Source organism: Urocitellus parryii, chromosome 13, assembly GCF_045843805.1.
Source record: "Urocitellus parryii isolate mUroPar1 chromosome 13, mUroPar1.hap1, whole genome shotgun sequence".
NCBI classification, from domain to species: domain Eukaryota; kingdom Metazoa; phylum Chordata; class Mammalia; order Rodentia; family Sciuridae; genus Urocitellus; species Urocitellus parryii.
The window spans coordinates 8,408,922-8,430,540 of record NC_135543.1 but is presented as its reverse complement, the minus strand read 5'-3'; the positions used below and the strand labels follow the sequence as shown (position 1 = coordinate 8,430,540).

The window sequence follows — 21,619 nt, the reverse complement described above, 5'->3', positions numbered from 1 at the left end:
TAAAAATTTTCAAACTTGACATTTGAAAATTGTGTTCTGAAGAGAAGTGAGAGATCTGTTTGCATTTCCAGTGCGATCTGTGATGCTATTCAGTAAAATGCTGCAGTGATTTCACAGACCAATGTGTCGCTGTGCAGCTACTGACCAGCTGACCAGTCCAGTGTGTGGGCCACGTCTGATTGCCCTGCTAGATCTGTTTCCTCCTCTCTCCTGCAACCCTTCCTCAGAATTGGTCACCAGAGGTGGGGGTTCTCATTCCACCCATTTATTGTACTTGATACAGTCTCCAGGTTGGTCCATGTCATGAATGACAACATTTTGTTTCTTTTTGTAGCTAAATTGTCTCCCATTATGTATATATTCCATCATGTAAATGTACCAAATTTTCTTTATCGATTAATTGGTTCATGAACACTTAGTTTGTTTCTATGTCTTGGCTCTTATAAATACTGCTACAGCACACATGGGGGTGCAGATATCTCTTTGACTGACTGATTTCATCTACTTTAGATATGTGTCCAGTAGTGGGAAAGCTGGACCATACATTGTCTTATTTTTAATTTTTTGAGGAATCACATATCCTTTCCCATAATGTCTGTTCTAGTTTGCATTCCTACCAACAGCATGTAAGGGTTCCTTTATTTCTACATCCTCATAATTAGACTTTTGAATTTTTGATGGTTACAGATTCATATATATTTGTAAGAAATAATACAAAGAGAAGTGTGCAGCCTTTACCCAGTTTCCTCCAATGTTATCATCTTACAAAATTGCCTTATAATAGTACAACCAAGATATTGAAACAGTGAAAGTCAGAACAGAGAGAATTTCCATTTTAAGAATATGTGATGTTGCCCTTTTATAGCCATCTCCTGCATTTCCTGAGGACCCTCTTACCCATCTCTGACTTGATTTCCATTTCTGTATTTTTGACATGTCAAAATGTTATGTACATTGTAATAATTATTCCCCTAGTTGAATGAAGATGAATATCTTTCAAAGTTTAGGAGATATTCTATTTTATTTTCTGTACATTTTGTCTTTTCACATTTTATATCCAGTTAATTTTCATAAACTTGATACAATTCTTTGTATAGTAAGGTACTTGGTCTCATGTACAAAATACTGTTTTATTTACTGTGCACAAATTGTATAATTGTGTTTACATTTATCATTTTATGATCTCTTGGCTTGGGATTATACTTAGGAAAACTTGTACTATTTGGTGATTTTAAAAATGTATCTGCATTTTTCTTCTAACATTTTCCAGTATTATATACTCTTTTTTAATTTTTTTACTTTGATTTTCTGATTCATCATTATCAAGGTGACAATTCATAAAAGATGTGAAGAAAAATTCAATTTCTAGTTGTCTACCTAATTTTCCTAAGTAATTGAAAGAAGATTTCAAACTGATACCATTCTTTGTGATTTTTATATATTAATTATGATGACAGTGTTTTTCAGAAAGTCAAAGAAATATCATTGGGTTTTCCTACAGTATTATAATATTAGGAGGAAGTACAGATTTTTTTTCTTTAAAGTTTTAAGAAAGCTGATTTCCACGATGACAATACTGTTAATGTCATGCTGTGAATTTTCACGAAAAGTAGAAACCCTTTTTAATTACCTGTGGCCAATTACTCTATTCTATAAATGTGTGTTGTGCCTGGTGTTGATCTTGGCAACACTGGTCAAGCAGCTGTGCCATCATAGATTCATCTGCTTCTTTAGCATGTTCTCCAGGTCACTGACTCAGATTCCCTGGTTTCTGGAGGGGTGGTTGGTGACAGTAGGATTGCAGCTGCTTCTCTCTCAGAAACACAATTAATAGCATATAGCCTCATAAGTTCCAAGACTTCTGTTGACGTTGTAGCTGAAGAGCTCTTTTGCTTTTATTTTTATTATATTTTACTCTTCACTTACGGGTATGTGATTTTCTTCTTTGGAAAAGATACATTAAAACATTTCCTGAATAAGGAGGGAATTGAAACATTTACTTAACAGAATAAAGAGCTGCATTTTATTTTAGCCATTTTAGACACAAAGGAATACATCTTCCACTTACAGTTATATGCTAATCATAGTATTAATTGCAAACTGGGCACAGTGGTGCACACTTGTAATCCCAGTGACTTGGGAGGCTGAGATAGGAGGATCACAAGTTCAAGGCCAGCCTGGGCAACTTAGCAAGATCTGGTCTCAAAACTTAAAGTTCTTGTGGTGCCACATGAATGATTTAAATTACATGCCCACTACAAGCCAATGAGAGTTCTGATCACTCCACCTCTTGCCAAGGCTGAATGCCTTTGTTTTTCTAAATCTTTGTTAATTTGGTAGATCAAAATAGTAGTAAATGATTTTAATTTGTGTATTTTTGAAGTTTCATGAGAATGATTAGACTAAATGGCCTACATATGCTTGTGTCTTTTTCTGAATTTTCCACTCTGTTCCAAGAATCTTATGTACATTCTTACAGAATAAATATGCTCTTATAACTATCAGTTTAAAAAAAAAGTGGGGCAGTGTTGTGACTTAATGGTAGGGCACCTCTGTGTTCATCCCCAGTGCAGACCCAACAAGAGACATTAATTGCAGCAAGATAGAGTTTGAGATGGAGGAGGTAACCCATCTGACTTTTTTCCTGGAATACTTTCTCCTTGGTCGGAAGAACTTGTCTTTCTTCCGACTTCATCAGAGTAGATTACAAATAATGGATCCCTGCTTTCTCTTAAAAGGCACTGTTGGAACTTCAACATGCTTATCAAAAACTAAGAAGACTGCACCAGGTGAAGGTGGCAGAACTGAATCCTGCAAACAGCCCAGTGGATCAGAATGAGGCAGAAGCAAAGAAACTCAGATTTCAAGTGGAAGAACTGAAACTGGGACTGAACCAAAAAGAAGATGAGGTATTTTATAAATAAGAATGTAAGCATGTGCTGGATGGCTTCAAACAGCACTTTATAGTGTGTATGAGGCATTTTGTTCTTTATTAATGCATCATTAATCAGGGTAAAAACTTTCATATTTTAACAACTAAAGTCAATTTTTAAAATTATATGGAAAGAGAAGAAAGATTACAACATGCACATTTGAGTGATAATAGTATGTTTATAGCTTTAACGTTTCAGCATGGTCTGATGTGTGTGTGTGTGTGTGTGTGTGTGTGTGTGTGTTTAAATATGGACACAGTATAACTAAAACCTGGAATTTTAAATTTAAGATGTAAGCATATGTCAGAGAAATACAATACTTGTTGTAAATATACGATATATATATATATATATATATATATATATATATATATATATATTAGCACTGCTCTCGGGTTTTTGAATGAGGCTCATTTTGCTGTGTGAGGTCAACTTGTTAATGACTATGAAATATCTCAGATGGTTCCGGAAGGCAGGCATCTCAGTGTGATGTCTAACAGCACGACTGTGACTCTGGTGCAATTTCAGCTTCACTTATGAGCACAAAGAGTTTGTTTATTTGTTTGTTTTCACAGCAACACACTCTTCACTGTCACTGTGACTGTGGGACTGTCCCCTCCAAGTTGTGGTGATGTCAGATGGCGTTCCAGTCACTGCATCTGCTCCTGTTGGACAACTTGTGAGGCAAAAAGCAAAAAGCATTGGCTCCCTCCTTAGAAAGACTGTTTACATTTTTGCATGGGAAATAATAACAGAACATATTCTACATTTTGTGCTTTAGTTTTTAATCAATGTGATTTCAGTCGAGCAAACTGTATTTCTCTAGTAAAATCTTGTGAAAACAGATTCATTCCACCAGTGCAGCTCACACCCTGCTCTCTGCTCTTACTAGTGTTGTTTTGTTGGTGGGCACTTCATCCCTGATATGTCTCTTTTTAATGAAAATATGCATCCATTTATTGATATTCATATATATGTGAAGAATAAGTCCAAAGAAGACTACAGTAGTCTCAAGAGAATATTGTTAGGTTTTTCTTCTATTATAGCCATGATTTCTGGGAATAGTTTTAACATGCTCATGTTTATTGGGGTGGCAGGTGTGGTGAATAAATCATTGTGTCTGTTAATATAAGCTTTAAGAAATAACTTGGTGCTGAATTATTTGAAAGGGAATGAATATATATTCTAGAGTTTGTTAATCAATGAAATATTATTCTCCAATGATCTGATTCAACAATATCATGGAATAATGTAGCAATGAGCCATGTTCTCAAGGATGGGCATATAATTTGCTCCTCTGTGTAGGGTTATGTGTCCCACAGAATCAGTAACGGGTGAGGCCATCTGATGCTTGCTTCACTGATATCTCATGAGGAGAAGCAGAGCTCATCAGTTGCTATGTTAGTCAGGGTTCTCTAGAGGTACAGAATCAACAGGAAGTATAATTATAAAAGGAGACTTATTAGGCTGGCTTACACAGCCAGAAGCTGGATAGTCCACCATGGACATCTGCAGGCTGCAGAGCTGGAAGAACCAGTAGCTGTACAGTCCAAGAGCTGGAAGAACCAGTAGCTGTACAGTCCAAGAGGCTGAAGCCCCAGAACAAGAGGAATTAACAGTGCTACCCTAATCTGACACTGATGGCTTCTGGAAACTCCCTGAACACTCACTGGCAGAGTCTACTTTGGAAGAAGAGTGAAGAAGCAAGAGTCTGACATCCTCAAACCATTTCATCAGCAATCAAGAACCAGTTCAAGAAGAGTTAAGCTTGATTTTGCTGTTGCTTCCTTCTTCTTCCAACTTTTATTCCATCCAAGCCATCATCCTGTTGGATGGTGCTGCGCACGTTGGGGAGGGTCTCCACTCCAGATGCCTATTCCACATGCCAATCATTTCTAGACACATCCTCTTTAACACAGACTCTTAATCATTGGCATCTCTTAATCCAATCAAGTTGATGATTCAAATTAACCATTGCAGTTGCCATCAGAAGCTTGAGAGCTAATACAGGGCTTGAGCATGTCTCTGTTCTCTCTCTCTTCCCATGTGCATTTTCTTCTAGATCTCATGTCATGAAGCATGTCCTATAATAGAACATGCTCATAATCTCCACAAAGATCCCAAGATAAAGAAGACATGAAGCAACACTTTTGCTAACCCACCATGGCATCCATACAAGTAAAAGTCACTATGTGCTGATACAAGTCACTGAAACTTTGGAGTTATTGCTGGGGGAAAAAAAATCGTAGTTGAAGCTGATGCATATGGTCATTAAAATAATATAAGAAAACAAACTCTAAATACATACTTGGGCTTCTGTGCCAGAAGAAGGAGGTTAGAAAATATATTGGAGGTTGGAATGATACAGACCTATTTTATGGAGTGGTGAAACTTCTGGTACATTAATTTCCTTTGATATCTTGAAAGACAGATGATGACTGGGATTATCTGGTGGCTTTTAGGTGTAAAGATGTGAAATAATATTTCTTGTTTGCTATTAGTGCATTTTATAAGCACCTAAAATAAAGAAGAACTATAAAATAATTGTCAAATTTTTAAACAGACATGTAAGATTATACAATAATTTTAGACATCTTGTGGTTCATACTGCTGTAAAACACATCTTACTTTCATTTCCAAATGAGAAAATATAAAACCGAGAATTTCTTCAATAATAAAGGTCAATTAGAGTTTAATTTTGTGGCAAAAACCAGATCAATGGTGTGTCTATCAAAAGACATTAAAGCCCCAACTCTATTAAAGTAGCTCCTAATAAATCCTTTAAACTGGGTAAACTGGTGCAGGGAGGAAAGATTGAGGCTGTACCTCTACCAGAACATCTCATAATTCAGGTAACTAAAAGTAGCTTGGCGACAGAGTCATGTCTCCAAAGGAATTTAAGATGTGATTTTTGACATGCAGAAGTTACTGGAATGAAATAGAAGAAGACTCTGTTTCATTTATACTGACAAATGAGCTTTCAGCCTGAGCTGAAAGAAATTAATTTTTCAAGACTTGAAATAATTTTTTGTTCCTCCAAACTCCCATAAGAATGTTGCTGGCTGACTGTTATTTCAACACTGAGGGAGGAAATAGTCCTTATTAACATATTAGACATAGCCATAATATGATGTAGATGATGATGATGTTGTTGTTTGTGGTCTTGGTTTTGGCTTCAGCATTTTAAAAGGTAACAATAATAAATAAATAAATAAGTAAGTAAGTCAGGAAGCATAAGTCAGGCAAAATATAGAAATATTCCAAGGGACACTGTAAGTGCCCCATAACATCTACCAAGTTAGAATTCATTAATGTTTTCTATTTCGCTTTTATATATGGAAGAATTTATTTGACTTTCATTGTCCTACTTTTCCTGCAGTATATTGAGTATGTAGGTGTGGGTGTAAATTACTTTCCTTTTTAATGCATAGATCTCTGGAGCAACAGAGGACACATTGAGATCTGATACAGAAATTATCATGAGATCTTGAATGTTGAGACCAGTGCTGAATTTGGAATGCCATTTGTATAATCTCTTTAGGGTAGCAGAGGAAAATTTTTGAGTGAAGAATAGAAGAAAACATCTTATGACCAAGAGAGTGGGCTGTATGGATACTATATATAAATGGGTATTTGTGAGTGCATTTGTGTGTGGGGGGTGTCAATATTGCTGCCCTTTCCTGAGGGAAGCTTATGTTCCCAAGCATAAATGGCAGGCTTGATCCTGGTACTTGTTTGGCTAAAGAAATATGTGTTACTTTCCAGAAGGGGAACCATGGTTCCATATGTAGAAGGATAGGGGTTTATTTTATATTTAAAGCCTAAAAAATGGATGCATCAAGATGTATGTTCAACACACAAAATATTTCATACTTTTATACTTCTACTGCAGTTAATTTATCACTGGAGAGGATTAACCCAAACCACCAGCAGCTCAAAAGGAATCATTTTACTTCAGTTGTGAAGTCCTCTACTATTTTCTAATTAAATATCATCACTGATTTTGATGGTTGGGAATAAAAATATTCACCATGAAAATAAGATTTTTGCCTTAGATAGCATTCAACATTTCCATAGTTTCACATATCATGGAGAAGCAAAGAAAAATCATGCCTGTGTCATTGCTGAGCTTTTCAATTTCATGGTAGCAAATTCTTCAAATTGCAATTAGCGTTTAATTAGAATTGCCAAAATCAAAGTTTCTGTTAACTCCCACAAGTCAACAGATTTTAAATAAATTAAAATGAGATATTAATCCTCTGTACTGTAGAGAGAATAGATATTCTTGGGCCCAAAGGAGCAAATCCAGAATCTGATTAAACAAATGATCAAATTAAAAAATTCCTTTTTGGGTGAGTTGTTTTTCATTAGCAAATATAGCATTAAAAAATCTAATTTTATATATATTTTAAAAAGTGAATATCAGTTCTTACCATTTCATCAAAGTTTTTCTGTGTTTATGAGTTACATTTTAAAATGGAAAAATTTAATCATCATATATCCACATTAAAATATCAAAATAATACTTCAGTATATGTGGTGAGTAAAGCAATGTAATAAAAATACAACAGTACAATAAGCAGTGTTGTTAGAGACAGAATTAGGCATATGCTGAACTCATAAGTTTCTATTTCTTGCATCAAAGAAGGAATGTACATAATATAAATTAAAAAGATACATGAATATTCAACCTTTAGAACTGGTGTCAGAAAGGCTAAAGGGTAGAATGAAATATTTGCCAAACATTTTGTAAATCATTATCACATCACATAAAAAAAAGGAAAATAAAGGGGAAAAAGTCAATTGGACTATCACCACACAGTACTAACATGGTACTTTAGCATGTGGGCTCAAATGACCAGAATATTTTACACACCATTATAATCATTGTTGCAAATAATATTATATCTTGTTTTATTGATAATTATAACCAGTTTTCCTGTTGCTTTTTAGTGTCCACAGATAGTTTTTCAAGGGATACAGTATTATCTCAAGGGATATAAATCAAAGCATTAATCTATCTTCCCCAATTGGAGGTTATTTGGATTTTTCCCCAACATCCTTCTACATAGAGACTCTTAAAATATCCAATACACATCTTTTTTTTTCATTTCAAAAGTTCTCAAGGTGGAATTACTACCTTGTATGAATGAAAATGGTTCTTAATATGTGTGGTCTTACCAATCTTCTTTCATTCTCAGTAATAGTTCAAATCATGGAAATGACAGCTGCTACTTGATGCAGAATGGTAACTGCATCTAATTAATGCAAAAGTAAGGTGACCCTCACAGAATCTATTTATAAAATTAAAAAGCTTTTAGTCGCTTAATTTGTGATGTTCTTAATTGTATTTTTTTTAATTCCAGTTACTTCCTGTCATTGATTTTTTAAAAAATTTAACTATTATTTAATATTAGTTATTTTAAGCTTTTTATATTTTTATACTTTAAATATTTTAATTTTAACTTTTCATTAAAAAATTTATATGTTTAATGCTTTGATAAACTAATGAACATTACCTTCTCTTCTCATGGTTTATCTTTATGTGTATGTTTTAAGAACATGTTAGATCTACTCAAATTCAAGTATGTACTTCAGTGTTCTTAGCTGTAGTTATTAGGCAATATACTGGATCTCTAGAACTTTTTCATCCTATGTAAATGAATCTTTGTACCCTTTGACTAAAATCTTCCTGGTTCCCACCACAAACTCCCTGGTAAAAAAAGCATTCTGTTCTCTCCTTCTATAAATTGGACATTTTCGGATCTTACGTGTGGGGAATGGTGACTTGTACCATGGTCTTTGACTGCCTCGGAGCTGTGGTTGCACTTTGCCCTGGGAACTTTCTATGAAAAGGTGCAGACAAGATTGCCCAGGAGCTATGGTAATGCCCTGCTGAGAAAGTTCTGTGCAAAGGCATGGAACTATATCAGTCTTGATCTTGAGCTCAGACACAGGCTGCCAGTGATAGAGAATTCTGAGCATAACATTCTGAGCATAATATCTTGCAAGCACTGCAACCTTCAAGACTGCCTGCTTTGCAGAAACTTTCCCACAAATCATCTTTTTGTGATAATAATTATAAAGTAAACATGCTTTGCTGGCTTTGGGTTACTGTTCTCCCATCAGAGGTTGGTGTCCCACCTGGTCCCAGCTTCTCTCTATAAATGTCTGTGTGTCTTTCTTAATCCCTCATTGCCCTTCACTGGTTTCTAGGGCTCGGCTGTACAGGTTGTTGCACTTACATATGAATGAGATTGTGCAATTTTTATCATCGTGTTTATTTCACTTAGCATATTGTCCTTCAGGTTCATCCATGGTTTTGCATATGGCAAGATGTTATTTTTTAAAGGCTTAATATTATCCCATTGTTTATGTTAAATATATAATGATATTTAATAAGTATGAAGTACATTATAAATTTATTTATGCTGTATTCATCCACAATGAACATTCAGCTTGTCCATATCAAGATTTTGCGGACAGTTCTGCAATGATATTAGAGTGAAGATATCTCTTTGATATATATTTATGCTGAAGAGAAATTGCAGGATCAAATGGTCATCATAGTTTTGAACCTTTTCAGGAACCCATATAATTTTTCATAATTGCTATACCAATCAACATTCCCACCGAGAGTGTACCCAGTGTTCCCTTTCTCCACATCCACACTAAAACTTACAACTATGTCTTTGGGAGGGTAGCCCTCCTAAAAGTGTGTGAGCTGATAGCTCACTATAGGTAGAACTTATATTTCTCACCTTTTTGTATACCTGATTATTTGTATGTCTTCTTTGGAAAAAGTGTGTTCAGGTCTTTTGGTCTTTTTGTTTAACTAAGTAATTTGGTTTTGCCATTCAGTTATATGAAATCCGTATCTATTTAGAATATTGACCCCTTATCAGTTTTCCAGGGTTTCCCACCCTGAGACTGTTTTCATTTTGCTCACTGTTCCCTTTTTCATGCATAAGCCCTTCAGTTTTCTCTTGTTCCAGCTTTGTTTTTGCAAATTTATTGTCTATGCTTTTGGTATCAGATTAAAAAATAATCACTTCTGAGACAAAAAAAATCAAGGAGCTTTTACTGTTTTTTTTTTTTCTTACAACTATATGGTTTCAGACTCTGTGCTTATGTCTAGGTCATGTTGATGGTGGTTGAGGATATTATTAAGGGTCCAATTTTGTTCTTTTGCACATGGGCATCCAGTTTTCCAACACCATGTGTCACAGAGATCTCCCTTCCTAATCATGAATTCCTAAGTGCTCCTGTTGGAACTTAGGTGGCCATACATGCATGAGTCTGTTTCTGGGATCTCTGTTCAGTTTCACTGGCCTATTTGCATGTTTTTATCCCAATACCATACTGTTTTGATTGCTGTAGCTTTTTAACATCACTGGAAATCAGGAAGTGATTGCCTCCAACTTTGTTCTTTCTTGCTTTGACAATTCAGGTGTTTTCATGGTTCCACACATACATTACATGTTTTTTAATTTGAAAAATATTATTGTAATTATGACAGGGATTGTATTGAGTCCATAGATTGCTTTGCATAATATGCATATTTTAACAATATTACTTGTTTCAAAACATGGGATATCTTCCCTTTTATTTACATCTTCACTTTTTTTTTTCATTAGCCCTTATAGGTAACAGTGTTCAATTCTTACACTTCCTAAGTTAAATTTATAAAGTATCTTATTCGTTTTGATGTTGTAAATAAAGGTGTTTCTTAATCTATTTTTTGGTAATTGTTGTTGCAAATAAATACTACTCTTTTATGTATGTGCAGTCTGTACAATACAGAATTTGTTTATTGTATCTAACAAGGTTTACTTGCAGTCTTTAGAGTTTTCTTCTTTAATATTTATTTTTTTTTAGTTGTAGTTGGACACAATACCTTTATTTCACTTATTTGTTTTTATGTGGTACTGAGGATCGAACCCAAGGTCTCGCACGTGCGAGGCGAGTGCTCCACCACAGAGCCACAACCCTAGCCCAAGTCTTTAGAGTTTTCCACATTCATATCAGATCATCTAAAAACAGAGGGATATATATATATATATATATTTTTTTTTTTCTTTTCTTTTCCAATTTGGATATCTTTTGCTTCTCTTTCTTTTGCCTAATTGCCCTGGCTAGGACTACTTTGAGCAGAAGTGGTGAGAATGGGTTTCTTGGAGGAAAAGCTTTCTTTTCCCCATCCATTACTATGTTAGCTGTGGTGTTTCATAAATGGCCTATATTGTGCTGATGCAGGTCATTTTATATCTGTTTGTTTAGACTTTTTATCATGAATAGCTGTTGAATTTTGTTAAATTCTTTTTATGCATCTATTGAGATGATCCTGTGGGTTTTACCTCTCATTTTCTTAATATAGTATATCACCTCATTTGATTTGTACACATTGAAATCTGTTTCTTTAATTCAATTGCAGTACTTACTTTTGTTCTCTGCACTTGTTTAGAAGAAAAAAGATTCAATAAATGAGGATGTTTGAAATACTTAGTGAATCATTTTGTGTTTAAAAAGATACAAATCAGGGTGAAGTAGTTTCTAACTGCCAGATTCTTATATTCACAAATAAAACTGCGTAGAACAAGTGCTAGTATACAGTAATTGAAAACTGCAAGGTCTACATTAAGTGAAGGGAAGAAAATACTCACCTGGTCTTGAGGTGACCTTCATGCTTTAAGCAATTCATTATTTTCTTTGTTGAAATATGATTTATTCAGCTAGGTGCTCACTACAATTCTGGGTGCAAAAATATATAGAGAAAACATTTTTCTGGTAGTGTTAAAGTCTTTTTAGTAGTGTTAAAACTAGCTGCACAATAGTATCACTTTAGAAGATTCAAAAAATATTGATTCTTAAGTTTAACCTCCAGCTAATGAAAAAAGGCTGCAACAATTGAGACTCAAATTTGTTTAACTATAGTATACCTGGATCACATATATTTATGGTAACAAATTTTACGGGCACAACATAAAAATAAAATGGTCTGCTACCCAAGTAAATTTTTTATGTGGTCTAAACCTAACACTGTAACATACAAACTTAATTAATGTAATGCTTCTTCTAGTTTTGAAAGAAATTCAGAGATGAAAAGTCATTTAAGCAGATGGAGAGTGAAGTTAGTGTTTTGCTAAATGCATTCTGGATGTAGTTTTACAGTTAGCAATTATCACCTTATTGTTACAACTTAGATAATTTTGGCCTCACATTTGAATACCTTCAGGTGTCAAAAAGGTGAATATTTTCAGAAGTTGGATATCATCAAAAAATAATGAATGTGAAAGACACTTTGATTAAGCTAATACATTAATCATCTAAACTCATGTCCAATTTTTAAACAATCTTTATTTGGAAAGGCATAGACATCATTTCCCAGTCCTAGATCCATTTCAGTAAAATCTCATTAATTTATTCTCAGAGATTTTAAGATTGTGAGAATAATGACAGACTGTAATTCACATTTATCTATGAAAAGGGTGTGGTAAGTGTTTTGGATAAGATTAAAAAGAAATCTTAAAGAAGAGACCAACTACAGTTTCACCTGGGGGACACAGATGGTGACAGCTTCTCTTAAGATCACCAGGCCCTATCAAAGTCCGCCCAGTTCATTTAATATCCATTCCTTTATAACCTCTATGTAAATATTATAATATACTTCATTTCTTCCCCCAAAGAATTTTACTGCATAAGGGATATTGAAACATAAATATATAGAGTCAAATATAACAAAATAAATGTGAAATTGATCTGGAACAATTTTCCATGCTCTTTCCTTCCCATGGTCAGGCCCTCATGATTGTTTGTGTTTGTTATTTATTTTCTGACACCCCAACTGGGATGCATGGTGGGGATGGCAGGGTTTTTGACTCTGCCAGCAGCTCATCTTGAAAAAGAAGGCACTACCAAAGGAAGAACAAGGCTGTGGAAGAACAGGCCAGCGCAGGTCCCACAGCCCAGTTTCCACTCATTGTCAACCTGAATCACCCCAATAGTTCTGTTTCACTTTCTATGGATAATTTGAAATTCACTGATATTCTTCTTTTGCCTGGCTGCTGCTTCTGCCCCATCATAACCTGTAGGAGTCCAAACCATCCTGCCTGGCATTGCGTCAGCTACAATTTTGATGAGTTGTACATGAGTGGGAAGGGGAGCCCGAGTCAAGAGTCTGAGTCAGGATGAGATATTTTAACAACAGGGATATGGAAAGGCTTAGATCATGGTCTGTCATTACTTTTCCTCCCTGTTTTGTGTGCTAGACAAACACCCTTTCTTTACTTTTTTTTCCTTTTAACAACATCTGATTCCTCATTCCCTTTCTTCTTCCTGCTCTATCATTCATTGCCCCTTGATATATGAATGGTTATGATAATGATGGATTAAACGTTTTTGTATTAGATAAATGATGATAGAAAGATGAATATCTTTCTTTTCTCTTTCTTTATCCCCTATTTTTTGTTTTATTTTATTTTATTATTTTATCTTCTGCTCTTCATTCTTTTGGTAGGTAACCCAGGCTGAGTCAGTACTGGGATACTATCAAGTTATTTCTTGGCACAGTTGTTGATTTCTAAAAATAGCTTTCTGTTTATTTGTTGATTCTGTTTTATTCTCATGCTCACTCTGATTGCCCTCCTTCTGTGTGCTGCTCTTTATATCATTGTGTGTTTTTTGTATGCATGTTTGTGCATGATGTGTCCTTTGTTTTATGTGTGTGTGCATGAGAATTCATACTAATTCTGTTTCCTCGTCTTACCTGCTAGAGAAACTCATAGAACCCTGAGGGGAGACACAGCAAATGTGTGGCAGCACTGTTCAGGAAGTCTCAGGAAGAGGTGGCTGGGACGTTAGCTACTGGGGGAGTAGAGAGGAAAATCTGGTGGACGTGCAACATAGGGGACTCCACTGTATGGAATTTTACATGAACAGCTACGCTGAATGCTCCTAAAAACATGCTTAATGTAGAAAAGGTAGAAAAACATAGTACTTTTTTAAAGTAATATATCCTTCTGCTCTGTGACTATGATTGAGTAATGCTAGAAGATGAAGGTGAAAAATATAGATCTGGCCTAGCTTCTGAAATTTTGACACTAAGTATGATACATTGGGTAAAATAGTCAGATCTGGAAGTTAACTGTTGTGCATTTACCATTAGTATTATCTTGAGTTAGTGTTTAGCTGCGTGTGTTACACTTTGCTGACCTGCAAAATGGAGAATAATGCGTGGGCTTACATAAATTTAACTACTGAAATGTCTGTATTTGGTTTAATAAAAACTTTAAGAGAAATAAATATTGTAGTATATGTTAAAATATTAAAAATGATACATAGTTGATCTAAAAACGTCATGGATCAAATGTTCAGCATTTAATTTACAGTGTTTAATTTAGTCTTTCCTTAAATAGCCACATTTGATAGAATGCTCCAATATTGAATATATAATAATGTTTAATATGTTATAATATTTTACTATTATTATAAATCTATACGTGTTGTTATAGTAATTTAGGAATATATATATTAAGAGTTATTTTTTTTCATGTCAGCCTTATCACAACATTGCAATTAGGTACAATGATTACAGACTTTTGAAGCTTCAGGAAGCAAATGCTAAGGCAGGAGTCACTGATGGGAAACGAAGAACTAAGACCCCTCCCCAGAGGTTGGAGCGCTTGAGCAGAGCATGTCCCCTGGGGTACTGCCATGTTTGATTCCATGACAACACTCACATGGATTCAGCTACCTTTCCCTGCAGTAGAAAGTTTAAAGATGAGAGGTATATCAAGTGCTATTCCTTTCATGTTGAATTACCAAGCAGGTTTAGTCAGATTGTTATTATTAATTCCTGGTGAGCCATTTTAATACTCGAAATTTTTTTTCCTGGCTTTAATCAGAATGTTCCTTTCACACAAAATCAAAATGGAGTTCAGAGGCAAGTATTTTGAAATAATGTTCCAGAAATAAAAATAATAAAATAAAGTGTGTTTTATTGTATTTAGGGAAGGAAATAAAAGCTTGCTTGAGATTTTCCTATGTAAAAAATATAGGAAATAGTGAGATTGGGTGTTAAAATTATGTTTGAAAGAAAGCATGTGTGGATTTATTTTTTCAGATTTAAATAAAACTAAATCAAGTAACTTTGAAAAACAAATTTGGGAGAAAGAGAAAACAACATTTGCTAATTTATTTTGGATAATGTCACAATTTTATAAATACTATATATTCAGAAATCTATACTATCTTTATATTGGAAATATGGAATTTCAAATCAGTATTAAAAAGTATAACTATATATGTATGCATGTATATATGAGTGTATACACATATATTCTTCATAAGTTTTCTGTTACATCACCTAAAAAACACAATAGTCTGCTAAGTGAGAATATGCTATTTCCTGTGAATTAAAAATATTTAGCCATATTTTTACTCTGTCACCTTATGAGTTGTCTAGGGATACAGTTAAAACAACATAGAAAGCAAACACCTCTCTCTTGGTCAAAAAAGACATTAGAGATTTGTTTTATGGCATGTCTGTCTTCAGATTTGTGTAAGCAAAGAGATTCTGAACCTCCAGGGATGTCCTACGTCTTGAGGGTAGAATGGCCAAGATCAGAAGAGTCATTCTTCAGCTGGAAGAATCAAGGCAACATGGGACATCTGGAGTTTCCAGAGACCAGACATGAGCTTATACTATCCACCTCTCATTATCCTAGGTGCATGTACATTTGCACAAATGGTGTGACCCTACTTCGTGTATAACCAGAGAAGTGAAAAATTGTGCTCCTTTGTGAATAATGAATTGAAGAGCATTCTGCTGTCAAGTATAACTGATTTGAACAAATAAATAAATTTTTTAAAAAACAATATATCCATTTAATAAAATTAATATAGTACTTATTTTTTTAAAAAGTCATAGAGCCAGGAGCCAGGCAGATGGAAAATAAGGGTATAAGGTATTCAAAGTCGGGTGGGTAGAAGATGCTCTGAGCTTGAGGGACTAAATGCAGACATGACAATAAGCTTTGTCCCTCCCTGGAGTCCTTCTTTTTGAGGGAATAGAGGCCAATTTCCTCTGATTCACAACAAAAGGGAAGGGTAAATGGAGAAGACAAATTCTATTAGAGGTACTATCGATAGATAATTTGACCTGTAGAGAAAACTATTCACATATGAAAACAAATTTTAATTGGGAGGCACAGCAATTTAGAATAGATTGATATGTTTTTCCAAAGAACATGGGTTCATTCATTTTTTTTTAAAGATTCAGAATAGAAGTAGACAAAGACATTGGCAGAGTCTTAAAACCAAAACAAAGGACTACTTCAGAAAGCAAAGGGACTGTGTTCTTTGGTAGGAAACAGAACAGAAACAATTAGTTCCAGAACTGAGAGGCAAGTTGCCATGAGAATCTACGGCACTTATTTTAAGGCCAAAAGAGAAAATTACTATGTATGAAAGTGTTTGATGATGTTAACATTTAGCAGTATTGAGAATGGGAAACTACTGATGTATGTGTGTTGTTCTCGTTTCAGAGAGATAAGACCTAAGTTCTTGCTGAAATTACAAATGCTATTGCTTCCACAAACAAAATATTTTATTTTTAGTGAAAAATTTATATACATAATGAAGCACATCAAAGTTTTTTTTTGGTTTTGTTAGTTTGTTTGATTGAATAACATGAATAGCTCAGTGAAGGGAAGATGATTTTGTCATTACTTGGTAACAGCGTATTGGATTGGAGGACACACTTAAGATTAAAGTTAATGCCTTTAATGTTGGACTTGTGTGTTCCTGAAGTGATAAGCACATTTTAGACCACAACAGGCTATAACCCATCCAGACTAGGATAATGCCGAGAACAGCTGAGATTCAGAACTAGATTAACAGGCAGGGAAGGAGGTAAGACTCTGGATCAGAAGGTAGGGAAGAGTGGCCTGGACTTTACTTGCTAGGTAAAGTGGGAATAACATCTCAATCTTTTATTCTCTGGTCATGAATTAGAGAGCAGGATGAAATGAAGCTTTATTTTTCCCTTGTAGCAACATTACTCTATTATTCAAAGTAAATACAATTTAAACCTATTCCATTCAAAATTTTAAAATCATTGTTTTCCATAGTTCCTTTAAAAATGTTTAACAGGGCTTAAAAGATCTTTAGGAATAGCGTACCTTCATTGGATTGGGTCATTGGACCTGTTGCTTGAGATCAGGTGATGGTTTTGATGACCCCAGGTAGTGATTTTCATGTCAATGATTCTATGGAAACTTTTTGTTTCTTGACTTTATTAAAATAAGTTTGCAGTTCTAATAAGTCATAAAACAATCTATTCTGCATTTTTAAATTTTCTTGATTGGCATAACATCAACACATATGTTTCCTTTCATGCTCATACAATTTTTACCATGTCAATGTGTATACTTTTAGAAATTGAATTTTCCATATGCAACAAACAAGATTCATTTTTATGAATTTGCATGCAATATCCAGGTGCAAAACATTAAGTCTATTAACATTTTCATTTTAAAGTTGTGGCAGTTGGTTTAAAATTTTATGTTCAATGTTATGCATTCTAACAGTGAGATTTTAGACTCTTGACATGTTGATGGAGAAGGTATTTTTTTTTTAGGCAAACTAAAACTTATTTCAAAGTAAAACTATTTCATATAAACACAGAACTGCTTTTTTCTTGAGTATTGCATAGGTGTGATATTGCTCTGAGTATCAATTTACCAATGCCTACTGCATAAAGTAATAAGTAAGTAGAAGTCATTTGTCTTGTCCATGGAATTCTGAATACAAGAATATGTTGTACCAAGAATTTACTTTATTCCAGGTTCTTAAGTAGGCAGTGATGATTCAATAGTGATATAAAAATGCTAAGGAAACTGACAGCCACCTAACAGATACTAAAATGTATGTGGAAAAATGCATGGTCTTGGGTTTTGCAGAGGTTATGATCCATTTGATAAAATAGACAAAAGCAATTATCCTGGAGAGAGTTTAGTAGCTTATTGGGGGCAACTAGGGACAACTAGCTTAGGCCAATCAGAAAGCTTCTTGGAAGAAATATAAGCTATAGGGCAGACCTTGAGAATCTAAGGGTGAACAGAGGTTAGCGTTAGCCAGGGCCAGGGCAGATGGAGGGAGGGAGCAGAAGGAGAGCCTCCTTGAAGTCCGCATAATGAAGAAGAGGCTGGTGAGTCCAAAGAGGAGTGGCAGCACTGCTGAAATGTGGCTGGCTGGGAGAAGTGGTGGGGGAGAAATCAAAAAGTCACAGGGGCAGAGCACAAGGCTTAGAGCCATCAGAGAACTCGAACTTTATTCGGAAGAAGAGGCAAGCCATGCAAATATTTCAGGCAGGACAGTGATATGGCTGGTGACCATCTCAAGGTAATGACCATCTTCTTTCCAATACGCCTTGTCCTCTGGCCTGAAGGTGAGGCGGGGGTCCTGGCTTGCCTACCCCAGCCCTTCAGACCTCTGCTCTTCTCTCTCACTCCCCTCTTTGTGCACACACACCCCTACTCCCATCACATACCTGGCATAGGGTACCCTCCTCCCTGCTGCCAATCTTCATCACTCCTGGAGACTTTAGCACTTATCTCCACTCTTCAGAACACCACTCCAGGTGATTTTAATACCCCGAAAGACAGTTTTTAGTACATTGAACTGTTCATTCCTCAATTCTTCTCTTCCAATTATCTATCCCAACACAGACCTTAGCACCCTAATCTCAAAATCATATATAAATGTGGCTGTGTTTCCCCAGAATCTCAAACTTAGCATCCTGTTCTGCAAACACATTCTTTTTTCTCTACAGTTTATTCTCTTTAGTCTTCCAAGTACCATCATTTGTCCACCCTATGCACATTATAAATGGTGTGGCTCAACATTATAACCATTTAATTGAGGTCCATTTTATTTATTTTTTTGAGGTCCATTTTAGATATAGGTAGACATAGATAAATAGACTAGACAGGGATATATAGACATAAATATGTGTGCAAGTATACATATGTGTAGACATGCATATAAACTTAAACTTTTATATATAATAGTAGACTAAATCTCCACCAGTAATTACAGGTACTCATAGGTTAATTAAAACAGCACTTTGAGCTAACATCTTTTAAAAGACCTATTGTTATTGTTATTCTAAATATAAGAAGCCTTCATTCTTGATCAGGTTGGATGATATGCTTCCTTATTAATGTAACCCATATGTAAAGAGGCATGTGTTAGATATGTGAGGATAATTTTGGCACTGCTTGTAGAAACTTCTATCCAAATGCAAATTGTCTTAAGAGCTCATCCAGCTGGGTGCATACTCCTTGAGGAAAGCACTCTTCAAACCCATAGTTCTCAACTCAGCAGGTCCTAGAGTAGGTTGTTGGAAGTCCATGAGGTCAACACTATTTTAATAATAACTTTAAGGTTCTCTTTGCCTTTTTCTCTGTATTAAATTTAAATTGTTCATTGAAAAATTATCAGTAAAAATATTTACGATTAGTTCTGAGATTATAGGCAAGGGCTGTGTTCAAAGTAAGAAATGACAGGCAGAGGAGGGTGAGTTTGGAAGCTGAAAGTCATCTCAAGAAAGCTCTTGCTGCTCTCTCATCAGTTTTCATTTATACAGAGCAGAAATTCTCTTCTAAGGAATGCGCTTTAAATATCAATGCTCTGTCTTTATCCCTTCAGCACTAAAGGTCTCCTTTGGCTTCTTAAATACCACTAATGCTATGACTAGAAGTGATGTGTTTCAGTGAAATTCAACTAAAAATGTGCCACTTTTATTCTACTTACTATTTTGTGAAGAATTTTTTTCTTTCTATTTTGATATGGCATCAATTTTGTAAATTGTGACTATGCATGTACTCTACCCTGCAGCTATTCAAAACGGCTTACCAGTGATGACAGCATACAACCATGAATCAGTCTTAGACTTCGTTTTACTAGGAAATATGTATAACAGAATACTTAAACAGTTTGCTTTATTGTAAATACTTTACATGCCATTTAACTACCTTTTTAAAATATTCATCACTTAGAATACTGATATATTGTTCATAGGAAATTAATCAAAGTTTTTGGTACAGTAATATCTAGAAGGAAATGTTATTTTGGGCCTAGTTATGAGTAAATTTATACTAGACAAATCAGGAAGCTTAGAATTCAGATTAAATTAATTTAACAAATAATGAGGGGCCCTTTTTTCTATATCAAGGCATTTTTGAAACACAGCATTTTTTAAGTTCCTTCAAACTGTTTCAAACAGTTTCTTCAAATTGGCATAAAAATATGGACAATATTATGCTTATAGATTACATATGTGAAAGTTTGTATGCAATTCAGTTTGTCTTGCTTTTAAATAGATATACATGTGTTTTATTAAAAGATTTTTTAAAAAAATTTAGACCCATAAAAAGATTGATTTGATTTGTTTTGCTTAATTTTCCATACAAGGAAGGAAACCCATAGAAATGGGTTTAGGTGTCTGTAGCCCAAAGGGTTTTATTAATGAAGGAGAGGATGCGGGGTAAAATGATTTCCCCTGTGTTTGTCATTTGGAAACTGTCATCAGGAAGGATGTATGTATTGTAGAGGCAACGTTTCTTCCTTGTACCACATATGCTTATTATCATTATGGTCCTTTTTAGACCTGGTTCTCTTCTAAATTAAAAAAAAAATCAAATATCAGGTTATAATGTCATCCCTTTTCTCTGAGGGACAGTAAATATTACTCCCTTAACTTATAATACAATCATAAAATTGTTTCTTGTTTTCTTTTCATAAAATACATAAATAATTTTTTATTTCTTATTGTTTTATTTCATGCAGTCTGCTTTATTGTGAAGCACCTTTTTGGAGGCCTTTCCTTTGCTTTTTCTACTCATGTTTTTGTGAATCTATTTTGATGTCACATCATTTTTCTAATTTGGGATCTTTAAAAAAAATTAACAATAGCCTGAACTTGTTTTAATAAATAAGCCAAGCGGGCTTGTTTTTTTTTTTTTAAAGAATGTTCCACTAGTTCCTAATTTTTTTCTTTTGTTTTTGTTTTCAGATGAAGACTATGTAGCTTTTAATAAATTGCCTTTTTCTGTGTTTTATGAAAATTGCAGTACCCTTTGTGGCAAGGAATTATTTGACTCACTGGTAGATTGTCACATCATGAGCAGGTGCTCCCTTAAAAACTGGCTTGAGTTGCTGTAGTGCCAAGGTACATTGTAATAAATAAGTGAGTAAATAAAACCAAGTAAATTGATTTTGAATTCTCATGTTCTTAATATTTAATTTCCTCTAAGAGAGTTTCATAATTTATCCACACTTCATCTTTGTATCTTTGTATTTAGTTAAATATATATACAATCTTTGTATTTAAATATATATAAATATATATGTATAAATATATTTTTATATATTTAACATGCTTTTCTTTGAATTCAAATAAAACAGAATTTGATACACCTAGATTCAACGTGAGCTGGGGGATGAGTCTGATAGTCCATGGCTTGTGATAACAGATTGGAACTCTGGAGAAAAATGGCAATTAAGTTTCTTTCATTGAGTTTCATGATGCTGGATTCCTCCCCACATCCGAAGGCAAAGAGGCACATGGCCCAGAGTTCCTAAAATGCTTCCTCTGAAAGCAGACATCTGTCATGTGTTAATTG

At 34.5% G+C, this 21,619-nt stretch overlaps 1 protein-coding gene across 1 annotated transcript in view; it reads left to right on the top strand.

Annotated features, from left to right (window-relative positions):
• Positions 1-21,619, top strand: part of Ccdc102b (coiled-coil domain containing 102B) — a 280,080-nt gene that overhangs the window by 193,093 nt on the left and 65,368 nt on the right. Inside the window, exon 7 of the mRNA XM_026388692.2 lies at positions 2,739-2,909. Within this exon, the coding sequence (XP_026244477.2) occupies positions 2,739-2,909 (171 nt within the window). The remainder of the gene's footprint in view (positions 1-2,738; positions 2,910-21,619) is intronic.